This window comes from Rhodamnia argentea, chromosome 9 (assembly GCF_020921035.1).
Source record: "Rhodamnia argentea isolate NSW1041297 chromosome 9, ASM2092103v1, whole genome shotgun sequence".
Lineage (NCBI taxonomy): Eukaryota > Viridiplantae > Streptophyta > Magnoliopsida > Myrtales > Myrtaceae > Rhodamnia > Rhodamnia argentea.
This window is the reverse complement of record NC_063158.1, coordinates 4,881,379-4,901,228: the sequence shown is the minus strand read 5'-3', so window position 1 is coordinate 4,901,228 and position 19,850 is coordinate 4,881,379. Positions and strand designations below refer to the sequence as shown.

Genomic DNA, 19,850 nt, shown 5'->3' with positions numbered 1-19,850 from the left:
AAAAAAAAAATTTGTACGTGCCATCATGAGGATGATTAATGATATTGAAATATAATTACGAGAAAGAAAGGGAGAAAAAAAAGTGAAATATTGGAGATTAATTGTCGATAACGATTTTTATTTTTTCCCCGATTAAATTTACTGGCAAAGCAAAACCCAAAATGGTATATCTCAAATTATTGAAAAGAACATGTTATTTTGTCATTCTTGATGAGAGTTAGCAAAATAGATTTTCACTTAAAATAAACTGAAGGAAAAATTTTAAATGAAGGCTTGAAATATTCTCATTCTTTAAATAACTCCTTGAAGTAATTTTTGTTTCAAATAAGAGTATGAAGTACGTTGTCTCAAATAAATGCTTGAAGTGGCTATGGTTGTTTTGAACAAGGGCCTGACTTCATCGGTAGGCTAATTACATGCCATTAAGGTTGTGTTCGGTGATCGGGATAAAAATCAGGATATGATAAAATTTATCTTATCCCGTGTTTGGCTACCGCCCAGGACCGGATAAAGTGGGATATAACCTGGAAAAATTTTATCCCATGGGGGAGATGGGATAAAGGTGGATATGATTTTTTATGATCATGGTCTAAAAGCTATTTTTTCTCGCATAATAAACTTCTTAGAAAATAAGATCAAAATATGAATTAAATATGAATTATATTCGAATTCTAATATTAAAAGTAAAAATTAAAAATAATTTTTTTATTCATTTATATATAACTTTTAGTTTCTTTCTACTTTACAATATATATTATGTGCACATATATATACACACACTTCATATCTATGTCATTAGGAATTGAAGGAATTTTTTATTGGGTAAGTTCAAAGGAGGAATTTTTTGGTAGTATAGTTTATTATTTAATTAAAATTTTATTAATAAATGATGGAACTGAATGAAAATAACAAAAAAATGATATAAAAATAAAATAAATAAATAAAAATGAAGTAGAAGAACCCAAATTTTAAATGAACAAATTCGAACTTGAAAATTATCTTTCGAATTCTTAAAGAATTTGGGGCAATGAAATTTCTAAAAAAAAACCTAGAAATCTCCATATATGTATCTTTGATTCATGTTGAAGTTTCACCGCTTCTTTGTAATTTTTTAGTTCACGTCAAAATTCTACAAAAACTGCGATTGAGTTGAAACTTCTTCTCTTTCGTAGGTTTCTGGTTCATGCCAAAAGTCTATGAAAGTAGAAACAGAGTCAAAACTCATTCTCTTCTATAACTTCGTGGTTCATATTGAAATTTAATAACGATAGCGAGAGAGATAAAACTTTTTGTAGTTGCAAATGCGAATGATTATATTTTCTCTCTCACTAAAGTTGGTAGTGAATTATGAGAGATTCTTACAGTCTATGCTTGTGCATTTTCGGATTCATTTACATCAATATATGTAATTACCAAACAATGAACATAATATAATATGAATATATCCGGCTTTATTATCGTAATTCATCAAACAGTGTATAAGATATGACAAAATCTCTGAATTTCATATTATATCCTATACAATCCTATCTTGGCTAGAAATTCTGAAGACTAAAAGTAGCCTAAGGGTATTTTAGTCAAATTAAATTAAAATTAAAAAAAGGAAAGTAAAAAAAATTGGAAATCCAGGCCCTCCCTCCCTCCCTCTTTTTTTTTTTTTTTGTAAACTTTAGTTTTTTTTAGTTTTTAAAACCAGAAAATGGGAAAAAAATAATAAAATAATAAAAATGATGAAAATGCTCCGAACTAACGCGTGAAACGGATATAATCACTCCAAATTTTATTTGAAATAATATTGACTTTACGTGCGACATGCCCTTGTCCATGACATGACAACACAAGGAGGGGCACTTTTGATGAGAGTAGCTCGTGCGGTTATTTGAAATTTTGCCTGAATCCAACCAAACTTGAGCCAAGAGAGAAGCATTGGATCGAGCATTTATTCTTCTTCTCGGTGATTTGATCTGCAAAAGGGTTGGCTTCTTGATTATCCGTTCTCGGGCTCTCGCTTCGTGAATCGATTCTAAGTTCTGATGATGATACTTGGTTTGGCGAAGATGATTTCTCCTTCCGGCGACCGGGCATGATTGCCTAAGCACGGATATTCTTAGCGTACATTCTTTGCTTCGATGTCTTTGGATAGTCCTGCCGTCGTCGCTTCCCTCTTTTTTCTTCTTTTTCCTTTTTGTTCCCTTCACGTGGGACAAGCTCAAATTCTTCGCTTTTGCATATACGAGAAAAAAAAAATTGAAACTTTTCTGTTATCATGCGCAGCTGATCTTCCTATTTATCCGTTACTGTGCGTTCTTTGCTCCTGTTCTCTGTACAATGTTGACTTCTGTTTTCTTCGTCATTGCTTTTGACTGGTGTTATTAGATCATGCCGAGGAGCGAAATTGTTGTGATGACTTTCTCTTAGAGAGTCTCAAATTGGGTGTTTCAGAATGGGAGTCAAAGTAAACTTTTGGGGTGGTCTTGTGAGGATTTCATCCGTCTGTCAATCCAGCAGTGTAGTAGCATGGTGGTGTTACGACACTGATTGATACGTGTGCCGCCATCGAATGTGATTTCTGATTTTAATTGCAGTCTTCATGGCATTCTTCTTCTGCTGGCGAGGTAATAAAACTCGGTCCTGTAATGCGCAATTTGTGTCAGAACTCCACCATTAATGAGGCCAGGCTGGTTATTTTGTTGATATTGTGCTCTTCTGTGACATGAGCCTTGGCCTGAAGAAGCCAATAAATTTTTTTTTTTTTTTTGTCAATTTGATCACGTATCATGCAGTATTTGCTAGGTTAGGCATTCTATGTTTCATGGAAACGTCTGCGTTGGTATCTGTACATCAACTGATTGGCTGCAAGTGCTCGCTTAGGCTTTCAAAACTTTTGGCTATAGCCTATATGTAGAGTCCGAAGTTCGATTTCCATTCTCCCTCTACCCCTGCGAGATCAGGATAAGAGAAAAATTAAGTCTTTGGGCTGCACATGCAGCCAATCAGGGTAAAAGCAAAGTGAGTTGTTTCTCTTGTTGAGTCATCAACGAGTAGAATGCTTACTGATCACTGTTCCAGTATATCGAACAATTTGACTGTTCTTTGCATCCCATTCTGTGGCTGTCAGAATTTGTTGAGTGTGGGCATTCAAATAGTTTGGCCGCAATATATTTCCTCGGTTCACTAACATGATCAAGCCTAGATGTCACACACTTCTTCGGATGTCTTTTGACTCTTCATCATATGCTCACAATGTGTTTCGATCATCATAGTATGGTGGTAAAGACATTTAAAGGAGTGACGTGCGATCTAGGTTTGCTTCAATAACCATCCGATCATCTAGAATGCTCAGATGGTCGTCAAGCAAGCTTCTTCAGAAGTACATGTTTCTTGGTACCGGTGATTTGCTTCTAAAGGGCTGTCTTAACATTACCGCTCGTGGGAACTAGGGAGCAGTATTTACCAGTCTGTTCACATGCTTCCGGAGAATCTAACCATTGCAATGTTTAAATTCGAGAAGGAATAATTCATATTGACATCATGGTACTATGCATAAAAGACCTCGTATTCTATCTGAATGCTTGAGGAAACCTTTACATCATTCTTAAGCAAAAGGTGGTCATTGCAGAACCTGTCGTTTCTTTCCACATCTTTGAGACCTACAGTCCCTTTTCTTTATTAACTTGGTACACACACACCAACAAGTTTTAAACGACTTTCAATATACAAGCGATTCATACATCACTAAGTCTGAACTGGTCCAGCAGGCTTTTACCGTCGAGTTTGCTCGCGACAACCAGCCTCATGTAATCCTCATGATTCGTTGTTTTGTACAGTGCACCGCTCTTTCCGGTAAGATCTGGAAATGGGCCAATTGAAGCTTCTATATTTGGACTGTGGAATGCTGCAATTGAGAGGCGTTCCTTTTCTGGATTCACTACTGCTCTGTGCTCTATGCTCTTGTACTGTCCATTGCTCATTATCTGCATCAAACGTGAAGATCAATCATGGCATCACTTTTACGCACAGGGAAGTGGTAGTGAAATTATGGACTACCTCGATGACGTTGCCTACGTTGACGATGAACGCCTCGGGAACAGTTTTAATAGGCAGCCATTTACCGTTCTTCTTGATTTGCAATCCATCTACATCATTCACTTGAGTTAGCAGGGTTAGTCCGCTGGCATCAGAGTGTGGGGTCAGACCCAGGACCTCATTTGCTTGCTTGCACGGTGGATAGTAGTTCAGTCTTATCCCTTGTATCCCCTCTTCAAACATGCTTGCAAACACATCCGGAGAAAGTCCCAAGTTCTTGGCCATAGCTCTCAGGAGGAAAAGCGAAATCCGTACTAACTGTGAAGAGTAACCGTCCAGGGTTGCTCTGAAATGTTGAACCGAAATTGATGTTATCTTTTGTTCATCCCCGAGAACGAGAGGAAGAATAAAAAGAACTGGTAAGACCCATTTGGCGACTCTGTTTGGTCACTTCACTGACTCCTGGATAATGGAGATACATTGGTTTGTTCTTCGTACTTGTATGCTTGTAATTTCTTTGTATGTGCACAGTTGTCCTAGGAACTTCTAGTGTGTGATTGATCTGTTTTAACTCACCTGAAAGAGGCAGGGTTCTTTGGCCAAAACCTGAGGTTTCTCTGGGAAGCAGGTTGTGCAAAAAGGAAGAGCATGTCATTCCAGTCAAGCTTCTGGTCTTCCGACAGAACAAAAGCTTGGCCATAGCCTTCGATGGAGTTAGGTAACTGCTCATAATTCTTCTTCTCTTTTAATGGCAGCTTAAAGAACTCCTCGGTATCTGTCTTCACTTGATGAATGATCTCTCCCGATATGCCATGGTTTATCAACTGCGCCGTCACGGAATTTATTCTCATATCAGTAATTGGAACTTGAAACTTTTGGAATGTATGTCGTGGACATGATATGAGATGAACTTGGTTCGATTTAAAACATTCAAGATGGCGCACCTGGAGGAAGCCCCATTCCTTGCAAGCCAAATGGAACTTCTCGATTTCCTCTCTGTGGTGGGGGTGATCCTCACCGAGCCTGATCATGTCTATGACAGGAATCTCAAGAGACTCGGACTCGCACACCTCGCCGAGCTCAGATGCGGGCCGTAGATAGCGAGGCGGAACCTCCTTCAGGCCCTTGGACGCTAGAGCTTGGACATTTTTGACTGGGAGGGAACCGCCGAGGTCGCTCATGTGAAGCACCTCAGTCTCCATTACTCCAGGTTAACCAGAGAGGGCCTCTAAACCCTAGGTCTCCTCTTATTTATATAAACACTAGCAAGAGGAGGACCCATTCACTGCTCATTCAACAAAAAGTATTCTCCTCACAACCTATAATGCCTAATATCCAAAAAAAAAACCTCTAACTTTAATATTTATGATAATTATATCTATTTTTTTTCTCACAAAAAATCCTAAACTTTTACTTTTGTCCCAATTCTACCGATCTAATACCGAAAAAATCCTTCGACTTTAGTATCCTTTCCAATTAACCTTAGTTAATCCTACGTGGCTCGAATTTTCTCGCCGAGCTTCTCAATGAATCTTTGAAACTTATAAACAGTAGGTTTCGGGGATGATGAGAATTTAGATCGTCCGTCCAAATATTTCCATGTTTAGCTGTTCTTTGGGCTGTTGAGTACCGAAAAGAATACGAAAAGCGCCGTTTTGAGTGACTTTGTAAATATGTAGGGAAAGCAAACAACTGAAGAGAAGTTCAGAAATTTTTTCATATCAGCTTTGCTGAAGTGCAATTCATTAACGACGTTAAAATGCCACATAGAATTAACTAATGATGATTATGGACAAAAGGTTAACGATGGTAGAATTGGAACAAAAGTAAAAGTTGAAGGTTTTTTATGAGATAAAAAAAGTTTTGGATATACTTCGGACATATGCCAAAGTTGAGGATTTTTTTGGTACTAGGCCGGTAGAATTAAGACAAAAGTAAAACTTTAGGGTAGAATTGAGACAAAAATAAAAGTTAGAGGTTTCTTATGAGATAGAAATTTCTTTTTTGGATATAATTATCACAAATACTAAAGTTGAAGGTTTTTTTGGACATTGGACCAATCTATAAGTATGCTCTAAACCACTCTTATATTGTCTTTTTCCCTTTCTGCTAGAAACTTTTTTAGTTAAAAATTGAGAAGGGTCAGAGGTGCGTGCATGTGGCAGCCTCTTGAAAATGCTAACCGCTTTTGTCACTTGTGCCGCCAGCAGTTCTGTAGCCTTTCCAGGTTTTGTGCTTGTAAGAAACTTGTGGGTGCGCGCCATCAGAGGCTTTGACAAGAATTGTATTCTTCAAAAGTTCTTTCTTTAGTACCCATTTTTTGTCGCATGTCTTTCCTCTTATCTGTAATCCAGTGCTTGTTACGTTATAGGGTATCGTCTGTTTGCTTGAGGATGCCAGTGTAGGAATCTTTTTGGCAAAGTGTCTGCTTCTCTTTTGGACGGCAGTCATTTGTATTCTTATATAGTTGCTATCGCCGTTCACTCTACTCTCATTGGATTTCACGATATTTAACAAGACTAACCCGCCATGAGGCCTGGCAAGATTCCAAACATGTAAGAGCATGATAATCAAAAATGGGCGGTCGGTGAAAGATGAATTTGAAGTCAGGTAACTTCAGATGAGCGACATCGAGTGATCAGCATGGTCCGAGGATGAAGTGCCACCATCTATGTAGAATTCTTAAGATCGGTCACTTGTTTAAAATCTGGTGGCATGATCTCGACCTCTAGATCACTACTTTCTGGAGAAGATGAAGGCATGATGAGATGATAGGAGACATCCCCTGCCTTGGAGGATGTTGAGGAGGTTGTGGTTGCCGAACTCGAAAAGGCGTCACCTGATCAAGCGAGGCACCCGCATTTAGAAAGCCAGTAGAAGCAGAATTCTAGAGGAAAGCCCAGACTCATCTGTAGTTCGAGAATCGCAGTAACATTTGCCTTCTGGGTGCCTCCCTTTCTCGGGTGGATCTCACTTTGCCTCACAAAATTCTAAGACTGTACTGCAGAACGAATGTTCCAAGCATCATAAAGCCTGAAACCAGTGCTGGTCTTTCGCGTGGATGGGTCGAACGTCTGTTTCCCAGGATGATGATTGATATTGAGTGGGTATTGAAAATGGGAAAAATTCCAAATAAGGGCGTGAAGTGCCCTTATTGTCTGGGCCTGAAATAGATTTTATTTCAAATAAGAGCTTGTAGTGCCATCTCTGTTTAAAAAACTGTTTGAAGTGAATGTTGTTTCAAATAAGGGCAAGAACTATCAATATCAATCTTAAAAAATAGCTTGACTTACAAACTGATTAGGGGCATTTTGATCATTTATTTTTTATATTTTATATTTTTTATGTTTTCATTATTAAAAAACTAAATGTAAACAAAAAAAAAAAAAAAAGAGGAAAGAAGATGAATGTAGGAAGAAGAACACAAGCAGGAGGCGGGAGGCAGTCGCCTATGGTTGCTCCCACCGTTGGTGGGGTGTTAGGAATTGCTGGCGGGGTCGCTGATGCCTCGGCGACGGCCTATGTTCTTCTTCTTCCGCCTATGTTTTTTTTTTTTTTTTTTTTTAATTTAATTTAACTAAAAATTAAGTTTAAATTGTATTTTGACAAAATAACCCTTGATCGGTCGGAATATTTAGCCGTTTGGCGAGGTCGGGCTCTCATGTGAAACAGTCATAGTTAGTTCAGGTCCTTATTTAAAATAATGAGTTCACTTCATACCCTCATTTAAGAAAAATGAGAATACTTTTAGCTCTTAATTGAAATTTCTCCTAGAAAATATAATCACACGACGAAGAAAAAAGTGAAATTTTGAATGCGTTCATTCACAGAAAATTCAAAATTTAAAAAATATTCAAAAAATAACCTCTAAGTATAAATTATTATCGATAATACAAAATATTTTTATTACCCATAAAAATAATTAGATATAAATTATTATCGATGATAAATTAATATTTTTAATATATAATTAATTATTTTTAAAAAAATATTTTTAAATTTTAGTTTTTCGTGGAATAAATGCACTTTGAGCCTTAACTCTTTTTTTTTTTTCCTTCTTCGCGATATTCTATTCGGTGCTTCGAACTGCAAGAGGGCCAGCTCCTTGATCAACCATTCTTGGGAGCTCTCAAGTTGGGAGCTTCCTGAATCGATTCTCGGTGCTGACGATCATATTTGGTATGGCGAAAGATAAATTCAGTTCTGGGGGTTCGGCAAAGGCATGATTGCCAAAGCTCAGATGTTCTTAGCTTATGCTTCTTTGCTTCAGCGTCGGCAATGGTATTGATGTCCTCGCCTTTTCTCTTCTTTCTTGGGTTTTCTTCATGTAGGACAAGCCTCAAATTCTTCAATCTTGGATATGTGAAAAAAAAAAAGAAATGAAACTTTCCTGTAATTATGCACAGCTGACGTTCCTATTTAGCCGTTATCGTGCTCTCGTACCTGCTGCTGTCTTCTTTGTCGTTGCTTTTGGCTGGTGTTGAGTAGATCATGGTGAGGGACAAAATTGGTGCTATGAAGATTCTCGAAGTGTTTCAGGTTGGGGGTCAAAAGTAAATTTTTGGGGAGGTCTAGATAGGAATTCATCTGTCTGTCAATCCACTAGTGTAGCATTGTGGTGTTGCTACACTGATTGATATGGGTACCGACATCGAATGTGACTTGTGATTTTTATTGCAGTCTTCTTCGGCGGTTCTTCTGCTTGACAGGTATATATATCTTGGCTCTGTAATCTGCAACTTGCGTCTCAACTCCTCCATTAAAGAGGCCCGTCTAGTTGCTGTTATTATTGTGTTCTTCTGCGACCCTAGTCTTGGCCTGAAGAACCCATAATTTTGATGTCAACTTAGCCTTGTGTGATGCAAGATTTTGCTTGGTTGGGCGTTCTGTATTTGATGGCAATGTCTAGATTGCTATGTGTACGTCCGTGACTTGGCTGCAAGTGCTCGCTTAAGCTTACAAACTTTTGGCTATATGTATAGTCCGAAGTTCGATTTTTCTATTGTCTTCCTACTCTAACGAGGTTAGGATAAAAGGAAATTCGATCTTTGGGTTGCGCATATAAAAGCAAAGCGAGTTGTTTCTCCTGTGAAGTAGTCAAGGAGTAGGATGCTTGCTGATCGCTCTTCCAGTATAACAAACAATTTAACAGTTCTTTGAATCCTTTGATACAGCAGTCAAATTTGTATACTTGTGGGCTCTCGGTAGTTTGGCTGTACTATATTTCTTCTTCAATACCATGATTAAGCTTAGATGTCACGCTCCTCTTTGGGTGTCTTTATCACATGCTCACGATGTTTTTGGTAAAAGAATTACCATAATTTGCTCATCATTGTAGCATGGTGGTAAAGGCATCTAAAGGGGTAGCGTGGGATCTAGGTTTGGTTTAGTAACCACTCAATCATCTAGAATGCTAGAATGCATGTCGAGCAAGCATCTTCAGAATTACATGTTTTTGGTCCTGGGGTGTGCTTCTAAAGGACGGTCTAACATTACTGTTTGTTGGAACTAGGAAGTGGTAATTTTCCAGTCTGTTCACATGCTTTTAGAGGATCTAACCATAGATCTGTTTTGGTTTATTCAGAAATGATATATATTGACATTCTGGTCCTTTCCATAAAAGACCTTGTATTCCTATTTAAATGCTTGATTAAATCTTTACATCGCTTTGCAAGCAAAATGTGGTCATTGCAGAACCTGTAGCTTCTTTCCACATCTTTGAGACATGCAGTCCCTTTTCTTGATCAACCTGGTACACACCCAAACAAGTTTTAAAAAACTTTCAGTGTTCCGGCGACTCATACATCACCAAGTCTAAATTGGTCTGACAGGCTTTCACCGTCAAGTTTGCTCCCTAGAACTAGCCTTACGTAATGCTCATGATTCAATGTTTTGTACAGCGCACTGCTCTTTACAGCGAGATCTGGCAACGGGCCAATTGCAGCTTGCATGTTTGGACAGTGAAACGCAGCTATTGAGAGGTGTTCCTTTTCTGGATTCACGATTGCTCTGTGCTCTATGCTCTTGTACTCTTCATTGCTCATTGTCTGCATCGCACATCAATCGTGGGATCACTGTCACACACAGGGGGAAGGGGTAGCGGAATCATCGTACTACCTCAATGACATCGCCTACATTGACAATGAATGCCCCAGGAACAGGTTTAATAGGTAGCCAGTTACCATCTTTCTTGATCTGCAATCCATCCACATCGTTCACTTGACTTAGCAGGGTCAGTCTGGTGGCATCAGAGTGTGGGGTCAGACCCATGGCCTCGTTTGCTTGCTTGCACAGGGGATAGTAGTTAGGCCTTATCGCTTGTGCTCCCTCTTCAAACATTCCCACAAGCACATCTGGAGAAAGTCCTAAGTTCTTGGCCATTGCTCTCAGGAGGAAAAGTAAGATCCATACCAACCCTGAAGAGTAACTGTCCAGGGTTGCTCTGAGATGTTGAGCCGAAATTAAAGTTACATCTTTTGTTCATTCCCGAGAAAAGAGAGGAAGAAAGAACAAAGGGAAAACTGGCAAGACTCGTTTGGTGACTTTGTATGTGCATTTCTCTGATTCTTGGATAATACGTTGTTTCATTGTGCATGCACATTAGTCCTAGGAACTGTTACTTGTGTAATTGATCTGTTTTAACTTTACCTGAGACAGGCAGGGTTCTTTGGCCAAAATCTGAGGTTTCTCTGGGAAGCAGGTTGTCCGAAAAGGAAGAGCATGTCACCCCAGTCAAGCTTCTGGTCTTCTGACACAACGAAGGCAAGGCCGTAGCCTTCGATGGTGTTGGGTAACTGCCCATATTTCTTCTTCTCTTCCAATGGCAGCTTAAAGAACTCCTCTGTATCTATCTTCACCTGATGCATGAACTCTTCCGGTATGCCGTGGTTTATCAACTGTGTGATCACGAAAATCATTTTCATATCAGTTCTTGAAAGTTTTCAACTTTTCAAAAGTGCGTTGAGGATGTGATATGAGATGAATTTGGTTTGAGAAGAAAACATTCAAGATGGTGCACCTGGAGGAAGCCCCATTCCTTGCAAGCTGAATGGAACTTCCCGATCTCATCACTGTGGTCGGGGTGATCCTCACCAAGCTGGATCATGTCTATGACGGGAATCGCAAGAGACGCGGTCTTGCAGACGTTGCCAAGTTCAGATGCGGGCTGTAGATAGCTTGGTGGAACTTCCTCCAGGCCCCTGGACGCGACAGCTTGAACATTTTCGACAGGGAGGGAACTGCATAAGCCACTCTATGAAGCACCTCGGTCTCCATGACTCCTGGTTAACCACAAAGAATATACGCGCGCGCATGCGCACTAGCGAGCAAGAGGACCCATTCTTTGCTCAGCCAACAAAAACGTATTCTCTTGAAAATGACCAAATTTGTCATGTGAACTGCTAGCAGTTACATAGCCTTACCAGGTTTTGGTGCATGTAAGAAACTTGTCGATGCCGTTGGAAGATTTTGACCAGAATCTTATCTAGTATAGTAATTAATGTTTCTCAAGTGAAATATATCTCCCTCCTCCTCTATTATTGTATTCGACACTTTCATTGGCCCCCTCTGTTATGTCGCAACTCTTCATCCATAATCTTAGTATTTACATGGATGTAGATGCGGATGTTTGTTACGTTATAGGACCGTTAAAATGGTTTAATCAGGTCGAAAATGGTTCAATCCAAATTAATTCATTTGACCTGTTTTGATCATTTTATATAATGCAAATGCAGAGAACCATACCCAACCCTTCTCAGGATCCATATTTAGTAATTTTTCTCCTTAAAACTGTCGCTTTTGAAGAATGAGCAGCTCCATATTTAAGTTGGGTTGAAAGTAAGCTACTAACTGATCCACTAATACTCATCGTTTTGTGGGTTTTACTTTTCATAACCCGTCTATGAATCATATTTTGAGTTTAAGGTGACCCGTATATGACCCGTATAAATAAATGTGAGTTAACATATGGGTCTGTAACTCATATCGACAGCTTTATGGTATATCGAATCGACTGTTTGCCGTAGAATCCTTTAGTAGGAATTTCGGCTTCTTCAGGACAGCAGCCTTTTCTATATAGAGATAGTTGCTATCGGTGTTTACTGGAGTCCCATCGGATTTCACGGTGTTTAACAAGACTCATCCCCATGAGACATGTTCAACAGGGGATGATTGGAATCAAGTAGCTGGCAAGAATCGAACCATTTAAGACCAAGAGCTTGATAAGAAAAACGGGCGGTCGGTGAAAGATGAATCTAAAGAGTGTTTGCCTCGGATGAGCAACATGAAATGATCACCATGGTCCGGCGATGACCTCGACCTCTTGCCGCCATATATGGAGAATTTGCGAGGTCAGTCACTTGTTTAATCGGGTGGCACGATCTCGACCTCTTGTTCAGTGCTTTGCTGAGAGTTACCCTGAAATTAGGTGATTCATGGCCCTCTCCAGAGCTTTTTAGTTCTTACACAATGTAATGTAGCAATTAACAGCATGTACGTGTAAATTTTTCACTATCAGTTAGTTTAAGTACGTCTTATCAGGATCAACAAAGACTGGTTCGGCAGCTAAATATTGATAGATAGAACTTCTATTTATTTGTTGAATAGATAGATAGACTGAAAGTATCACAACCTATACTTAACAATAAAATACTAGAAAAACCACACATACAACAAAGATTTTTTGTTGCCGTTGGAAAAGTAGAAGTCCCATTCCTATTAACATAGGAATTGGAATTGGAATGAAGGGGATAATTCATTCATGAATATTGATATATATATATTCTATAAAAAAAAACATTATTACTTTTAATTAATTCTTTGTATAGGTTCAATAAAAATCAAGATTTTGAAAACTTAAATAGAATAATATAAAAGACTATCGCCCGATATGATAAGCCCCAAAAAAGCTTGGACTGATTGCACTTAGTTCGTTCAAAGTCTTCTAGGTCAAAACTTGTAAAATCCCCTGATGCATATGATATCCAATCACTGGCTAAATCTCATTTTTGCATAGACATGTGATTAAGCTGCACATTTCTAAGAAGTTAAGTGTTGATGAACCGGCATTTTCTCCTGATCTCTCCTTCGCTTTCGGCCAGCACGTTGATGCTCCCCATCTTCATGACCGAGTTCGCAAAAGCGCGGTAGAAAGATTCGCTGTCCGCGGCGTAGGTCCAGACGTGCCTTAAAACGACACCTTCATGGTCTTCATTGATGAGGGCGTTGTCGGACGGTAGGAGACCCCTGCCTCGGAGGATGTTGAGGAAGTAGTGGTTGTCGAACTCGAAAGGCGTCACGTGATCGAGCGGTGCTAATCTATCGTCGCTTCCGGTCTCGGGGCATATGGACCGTAGGATGTCGTAGAAGGTGGTGTATCTCTGGAAATGATCGTGGCGTCGTTCAGTGCTTTCCTCGTAAATCCCTTGCCTGAAGCTCAGGCACCGCGCCTTTCCCATCGTGTGACTACCTGCTTCCGCAGTTTTCAATGAACAAAACGGCGTTAAAACTTAAACTTCGAAACATAAAAGGAGGAGGAAGAAGAAACTGATAGCATGCTTAAGTGAAAGTCATCTTGCTGAAACACATTATGAGAACTATTTCGACGAATCGTTTCGAGCTGTTTTTAACTTTCTAGACAATTTTTGTGATGACACAGTAGTAATTGATATTGTATTAGTTGAATTGGCAAGATAATTACAAACAAAGGATTACCCATCTTCTCCAACAAGTGACATTTCATTATTGAACTCTAAGAAAGTCTGAACACTTCACCTGATAAGGCAACCAAGTCTCCTTCATCCAGGCCCTGTTGCCTAAAGTTTTCAATTAGGGTGTCAAGGGAGGAATTTGGAGCAGGTATGAACTTGTTGGCTCCATCAAAGCTTGCCTTGAGAGAGTCTCTCCTGCCTAGCCACACTTCCCACCTTGGCCCTCCTCTCTTTGTCACAAGAGGAAAAAGAATTTCTGTTAAGTGTGTGTGATGCTGATTGTGGAGATATGTACTGGAGAATGGTTGGGTTTAGAATAAGAATGAGTCCATTAGAAATGGAAGTCTTGATTAAACCAGAAATAGCTTCCGAGTAACTTACGAGCTCGACTGCATCTCGAGCGACGATGGCTAGAATATCGGCACAGGAGACTGTGTATGGACACGCCTCTTCCAGATTATACTTTATCTCGTCAATCACCTCAAACCCGCGCAAGGAGTTAAGGTTAGGCAATGCCTGCTTCTCGCTCACCATGCCATCGAAACTGTCTAGAAGAACCGATGCATCGCAACCCTGACCCTCAAACGAATAGTACAAGATGTTAGCCGATAGAAAAGACGCAGATGGAAAAAGGAAATACTAATAACTCAACCCCGCGAAAAGTTTGAAGGACCGTCTCCCGTTCTTAGTCTAATGTCAATTTATGAGACATTTTCTAGTTGCTGGGTAGATGGTAACATTCAAGTACTGCAACTGCAACTTCACAAATCAATAGGATATTGTACATCATTTACGCTGTTGCCCGAGAGGGGGCGTGAGATGGAGAGAGAGGTGAGTTCATCTAACCATAACGAAACAGTCGTGAAAATGGAGACGTAGCAGAGAGGCCGCCATTCGAGGATCTCTATACACCGCGCGCTCAACGCTATGCCGCACGATTTCTTCCAACAGAGGGCAATTCTCTTGGTAGTACCCAAGAACAAGAGCCCCATCACCGCTGGGAGTGCCCACCCCATACAAACTCAAAACTAGCAACACGCTCAAGAACACCCCCATAACAACTGATCTCGGTGGATGGAAAAAGGGAACGAGTGCGACCTCTCAAAGTCTTAAGTCAAACTCAATTCACTCCTGAGAGATTTTGTAACAGAAAGGGAATGTGACAGAGGTATCTATCCTATAGCCATGAGCAGTACAGAGCTCGGTCAACAGTGACGATGATGTTTTCACGTGGTTCAAACCAACGCATCTTAAAGCAGCTCCCTTGGAGATCTTAATCAAAGTTTGCTGCAACTGAATCCACCTAATCAGACTTCCTTTTTTGCTTTTGCTAATTTTACTACCTTTGACGCTGGTCTAACCAGAAAGAGTTCTTGCTGAGGTCTGAGATTGTGCATTATTCCATTGTATCTTAGCTAAGAACCTGCTTTGCCATCGTCAGGTCACACCTAAAAGGTTGTGGTTATCATTGGGGATGATGAAACTCCATATATGCTAATAAAGTAACGGGTCATTAGCCTATCAGGTTGCTGGCCAGCAATTGCAAAACTTCCATTTAAGATCTGACTAACTTTTAAGTTTAAAGCGTTATCTACTTGCACAGTAGTCTTCAATGGGGGGTAAAAAAACTAAACCAGAGTCAAGATTGCAAAAGTTGGGATTCAAGTACACAAATTTGATCCAGCTTTATGAAAGTTGCCAAGTCCACCGCAAGAAAACTGTTTTTGGAGTACATATCCTACAAGCAACAAATGGTTATGCATGACCAAATGGGAAGAGACAGGAGGAGTGGGAATAAACAGAAAGGGAGAAAAGGCTGCTGCACATCCTCCACAATGAGAAAAATGCTCCTCTAAGTTATGAACATGACGTGCTGGTTGTCCAGTGGGGCGGCTCCCAAGAGAAACCCAAATCAATGTACCATTGTCACATGATAGAGCAGCGGCTCCTTTCTTCCGTTGGCTGCGTCGGCACTTGCTGGTATCTGTTCGACTCGGTTGGATTGTATGTGAACTCAGCAGTATCAAGCCCATACTGGTCCGAGTGAAAGTTTTAAGAAAATAAACATTCATCAGAATTGGAGTGGAATACCAACATAAGTACAAAGAGAGAAGGGCCACCTAAGTAGTGTTTCAAGTTTCATTAGATGCACATTGCTGGATATCGGAACTCAGGCTAGTATGCTATTATATTCCCAATCTTCTATAGGTAAATCGATTTATTCATGCATATGATATTCCTCATACAATAAAAGTGAACTCACCTTTTCCCTCATTCGAGTACTCCAAGCATCAGTTCTGCTTGGCCGCTGATCCAGGGCACCGGCCACTGGAACGCCTGCACCTGGCTGTGGCGGTGGCAGTGGCCGGCTCAGCAATGGCTGCCGGGTCTGTTGTCGTGAGGCAACATATTCATCATCACTGTCATACTCAGCAGGTCTGTTTGCTGCCCTAACAATCAGAGTCAACAAGAAGACCAATGCCTGCAGTTGCATAAAGTCATTATTTTAAGAGCCGAATGTGGATAAAGTTGAAAGTGTTCACAGAAAGTGTTCTATGTAGAGTGTTCCCTACGCATACCTCCAATAGCACCACTCCAAGAGCCACCCATCTGACTATGGTCCAGTGCTCTTTCAGAAAGTCATATATCATGTCAAAGTCCCCAGTTTTATCAGTAGGCACATCCTACATATATGCAATTCAATGTTTAAAAGAGGAAGCTGACATTATCCATCCACGAACTAAAGAAATCACAAATGATATAAACCTACATCTTCCCAGCTTTTGTCGAAGTATATAAACGCAGCACACCCCAGCTCCACCAAGATCAACAAAATTACCAAGACTGAGTACTGCATCACTTAAGGAAACAACTGACTAGTCAACAATAAAAGCCAACCGGGAAAAACACGGCAAAGCCCAGTCCTAACAATTTAGGCACGATGACATGGAAGAATATGCTGTGGACTACCATCATCACGTACTATAGAACCGTAGGCTTCTCCCATCCAAGAATTCATAAATTCATCACCTATGCTAAGAGATATTTCGAATCAAGAAGACTCATTGAGGATACACAAGTCAAACAGCAACCATTCCTAGTTACAGTACCGATACATCCAAAGCAAGATATGATGACGAGGACCACTCCAACACCGATAAACAAGAATATGAACCTGCATCAATGTGTTAAAAAACAGAAAAAGGAAATGAGAGGAGGATAGAATCGTTAGGATGTTCCACATGATGATATGTGCAAAATCAGGCTCATCTTAAACAAGAAACCTGAGTAAAGAGTGATATATGAACAATGAACAGGAACATCCCGCACTGTCAATATTTTCTTCAACAACATATTCATAGACTACATCAGAAGAAAAAACAAGTTGCCGAAACCAACCAAAATATCCACTAGTTGAGTCTTCCGAGGAGGGCTCAAGTGGACTTGCCTAAGGGTAAAGAGAGGTTCCATACAGAAATGCACAATAGCGAAAAACTAGAAGCCGCCGACTCAGCATAAAATTTTGAGAAAGGCTTCAGCGTGACTAAGTTTTGAAGTTATCGTCTCGGCAGGAAAAAGAAAAGAATAGAACAACAGCTAAGCTCAGCTTATCAGTTTAGCTAACTCGCGTACCACGACACAAGTACAAGATAGATGGCATTAGGCAAGATTATATGTTCAGGTTCTATTCCCGTTGGCTTACTCTCATTTGCAGAAACATCATTAAGTATGAGCTGCAGTTCACATCATTCTACTCCACTAAAAGTTCTAAAAGGCAAATGCTCAGAAGTTACCTTAGGCAACAAGTTAGTTTTACATTAGGTATAAATAATAACCTCATGGAGTATCTCTCACAGATATAGCCAAAGAGAGTCAATTGCAATGTCCAGTTCGACTACCAAACTCAACTGACCACGTTTCGTGTTCTGTCACAGTAAACTACCGACCCCTCCAATCTTAGCTACCCATAACAGTACTCAGGGCAATGAGAAAAGAGCACCAAAGGCAGATGGCAGATGCCAGTTTAGGTTTTAAATGGTCATCCATTTCTATTATCACTCTTACAATCAATCTACCCCACAAGTCCTGTCATAAGTGTCTATATCTCCTATGAACCTGGATGTTAATATTCGCACCAAAATCGATTATATTACAAGGCTTAGCACTTGAGATCACGAACAAATCTTCCAAGCAGCAAACAAAGATCGCCTCCAAAGCCGACCTTTTACCAAATTTCCCATTAAGTAGTTCAGCTATACATATGAGGTCCACCAACCTCCTAAAGGAAAGAGTATACACTGCTGCATTTTGATGCAGATCTGGTTATATTAAGCGGCAGGATGTTGTTTTGCAGCATATGAGATGACTTGAAACCAAAACAGTCATCCGAACTTCTTCAGTCAAATCTCATATAATATTATTTTCACCCATGAAACAGCACTACAACAATTCCACTAGGATTCTTTCACATATAAGGCTTTCATTCTTATTATTTTTTCAAATCTCAATGGACCAGTGCAGCATCATCATCTAATTGATAAGGAGCAATATTCTCACACTGGTAGAGTTTGGATTGTAGAATTCTCCAATTTTTTTTTTATTTTATGTAATCTCCATTCTCAGTAACTGCAACAGAAGGAAAATTGATAGGAAAAGAAACAGAAAAAAATGCCGTGTCAGAAACCTTAAAGGCCTGAAACTGCAAAAAGATTGCTACATGTAGCATTGATGACTGGTCGTCCTCTTTGATCAAGAGCGAAAACCAGTTTTTCTACCGATCAAAAGAAAAACAAATTTACTGGCGGTTGTTTGCCCTTCATGAATGGACTAAAAATGAAATCTCGCACAAAAAGACAATATGTAGCAAAGGCTAAGTATCTGACTGCCTCAGAGCGGAAACAAAATGTCCAATGCCAAGAGAATATGATTTCAATGCAAATTAAAAGATATCTAATCTGGTGAAGTCAGAACTGAACAGCATCTACTTTGTGCAGAAATCAATATGCTTACCAAGCTTTGGGCAGACTATCTAAAATACTGGCCGAGAGAGAGACCGTCACGAGCAAGGGACGGCCAAGCTGTACCAACCCCTCTTCAGCGCCGATGGGCGAGTAACCGACAGTGCCGCTGGATGATCTTTTGTACTCGACAAACAAGTAGATCCCATAGCCCACCATCGCCAGACCAGCAAGTGTCAACAAGAAGTTCAAGAGCTTCAGTATGCATCCCAAAAACCCTCGGCACGCCATTTCCAAATAACTCCCCTTTGATCACTTAACCCCACCAAATACTATTTCCTCAACTGACCCAGCTATCTCCTGCAGGAAGTAAATCAATATTCACCCAAAGAACTGAAAAAAAAAAAATCTCCCCTAAATCTATTACCTAGAATGCAAGTCACTTAAGCTCAGACTCAAATTCACCTTCTCTTTTCCTACACTTTCTCATCTCAAATGAATTCGACAACGCAAAGATTACGAATTTCCCTTCGCGGGCTCAACCTGAATATGCTGTGCATGCGAATTTCAAGCACCGACTCGGCGACGGAACTAAAAACTCAACTGGTACAAAGGAGCAACAACCACCGCAGAGAATATACTTATATTCCACAGCTGACCAAGTGTTTAAGGATTACAAAGAGGCATGGAATTTAACAACTCCATGGTTAGAAAATGGCTGCAGTGATACCTGATCGCGAGCCCCTTTCGGGTTTCCCTCGGATTCTCTGAAATCAGAGAGAGAAAGAGAGAGAGAGAGAGAGACAGCAGAAGAAGAAGAAGAAGAACGAAAGGTGATGAAACTTTTCAAGACAAGCGCAAAGAAACAAAAAAAAAAAAAATAAGAATTATAAATATTTTCTAGATTATCTGCCATTTTGCAAAGTTCTTCACTCTCTCTTTGCAATGGGCTCCACCGCGTGTACCAGGCACGTGGCGGCAAATGGTCGCGAGATTATTTTCTGTTCTTGCTATTAAAAAAAAAAAATCGGCGAAAAACATAGATTGATGTCGGACGGCAAATTATAAATTATTAAATTATGACTGGTCGGTCCCCAATAGTAATTATAACAAATTCTCTCTCTCATCACGCGACTAAAAAAACATAAGTCAAACATAC

The 19,850-nt window shown here is 40.0% G+C and overlaps 4 protein-coding genes and 2 long non-coding RNA genes across 8 annotated transcripts; 2 read left to right on the top strand and 4 right to left on the bottom strand.

The window, feature by feature from the left end:
• The first annotated feature begins 1,862 nt into the window (after positions 1-1,862).
• Positions 1,863-4,041, top strand: LOC125316594. Its single transcript, XR_007199723.1, has 3 exons — positions 1,863-2,112; positions 2,586-2,615; positions 3,759-4,041. It is a non-coding gene; the product is annotated as an uncharacterized LOC125316594 (long non-coding RNA).
• LOC115736868 (S-norcoclaurine synthase 1-like) lies at positions 3,297-5,345 on the bottom strand. The gene is made up of 4 exons (XM_030668726.2): positions 4,971-5,345; positions 4,603-4,850; positions 4,048-4,372; positions 3,297-3,974 (listed from the first exon to the last, which is right to left on the bottom strand). The coding sequence occupies exons 1-4, from the start codon at positions 5,226-5,228 to the stop codon at positions 3,726-3,728; spliced, it is 1,080 nt and encodes a 359-aa protein (XP_030524586.1). The 5' UTR covers positions 5,229-5,345; the 3' UTR covers positions 3,297-3,725.
• On the top strand, positions 4,352-5,210 carry LOC125316593. 2 transcript variants are annotated; one of them, XR_007199722.1, is made up of 3 exons: positions 4,352-4,467; positions 4,616-4,744; positions 5,069-5,210. It is a non-coding gene; the product is annotated as an uncharacterized LOC125316593 (long non-coding RNA). The 2 variants fall into 2 exon arrangements; XR_007199721.1 differs by having other exon boundaries at positions 4,375-4,467; positions 4,558-4,744.
• A 4,476-nt stretch (positions 5,346-9,821) lies between the features above and the next one.
• Positions 9,822-11,790, bottom strand: LOC115736869 (S-norcoclaurine synthase 1-like). The gene is made up of 5 exons (XM_048285466.1): positions 11,765-11,790; positions 11,045-11,264; positions 10,673-10,922; positions 10,144-10,442; positions 9,822-10,073 (listed from the first exon to the last, which is right to left on the bottom strand). The coding sequence occupies exons 1-5, from the start codon at positions 11,788-11,790 to the stop codon at positions 9,825-9,827; spliced, it is 1,044 nt and encodes a 347-aa protein (XP_048141423.1). The 3' UTR covers positions 9,822-9,824.
• A 1,143-nt stretch (positions 11,791-12,933) lies between these two features.
• LOC115737048 (peroxidase 20) lies at positions 12,934-15,181 on the bottom strand. Its single transcript, XM_030669000.2, has 4 exons — positions 14,580-15,181; positions 14,115-14,306; positions 13,798-13,963; positions 12,934-13,492 (listed from the first exon to the last, which is right to left on the bottom strand). The coding sequence occupies exons 1-4, from the start codon at positions 14,787-14,789 to the stop codon at positions 13,071-13,073; spliced, it is 990 nt and encodes a 329-aa protein (XP_030524860.1). The 5' UTR covers positions 14,790-15,181; the 3' UTR covers positions 12,934-13,070.
• A 212-nt stretch (positions 15,182-15,393) lies between these two features.
• LOC115736872 (tobamovirus multiplication protein 2A-like) lies at positions 15,394-19,581 on the bottom strand. 2 transcript variants are annotated; one of them, XM_048284905.1, is made up of 8 exons: positions 19,157-19,533; positions 18,744-19,051; positions 16,809-16,908; positions 16,504-16,584; positions 16,313-16,417; positions 15,997-16,215; positions 15,655-15,767; positions 15,394-15,561 (listed from the first exon to the last, which is right to left on the bottom strand). In XM_048284905.1, exons 2-7 carry the CDS (start codon positions 18,980-18,982, stop codon positions 15,660-15,662), a joined length of 852 nt encoding a protein of 283 aa, XP_048140862.1. In that variant the 5' UTR covers positions 18,983-19,051; positions 19,157-19,533; the 3' UTR covers positions 15,394-15,561; positions 15,655-15,659. The 2 variants fall into 2 exon arrangements, with proteins under 2 accessions (XP_048140862.1, XP_030524594.1); XM_030668734.2 differs by having other exon boundaries at positions 15,394-15,767; positions 19,422-19,581.
• Between the last annotated feature and the right edge of the window lie 269 nt (positions 19,582-19,850).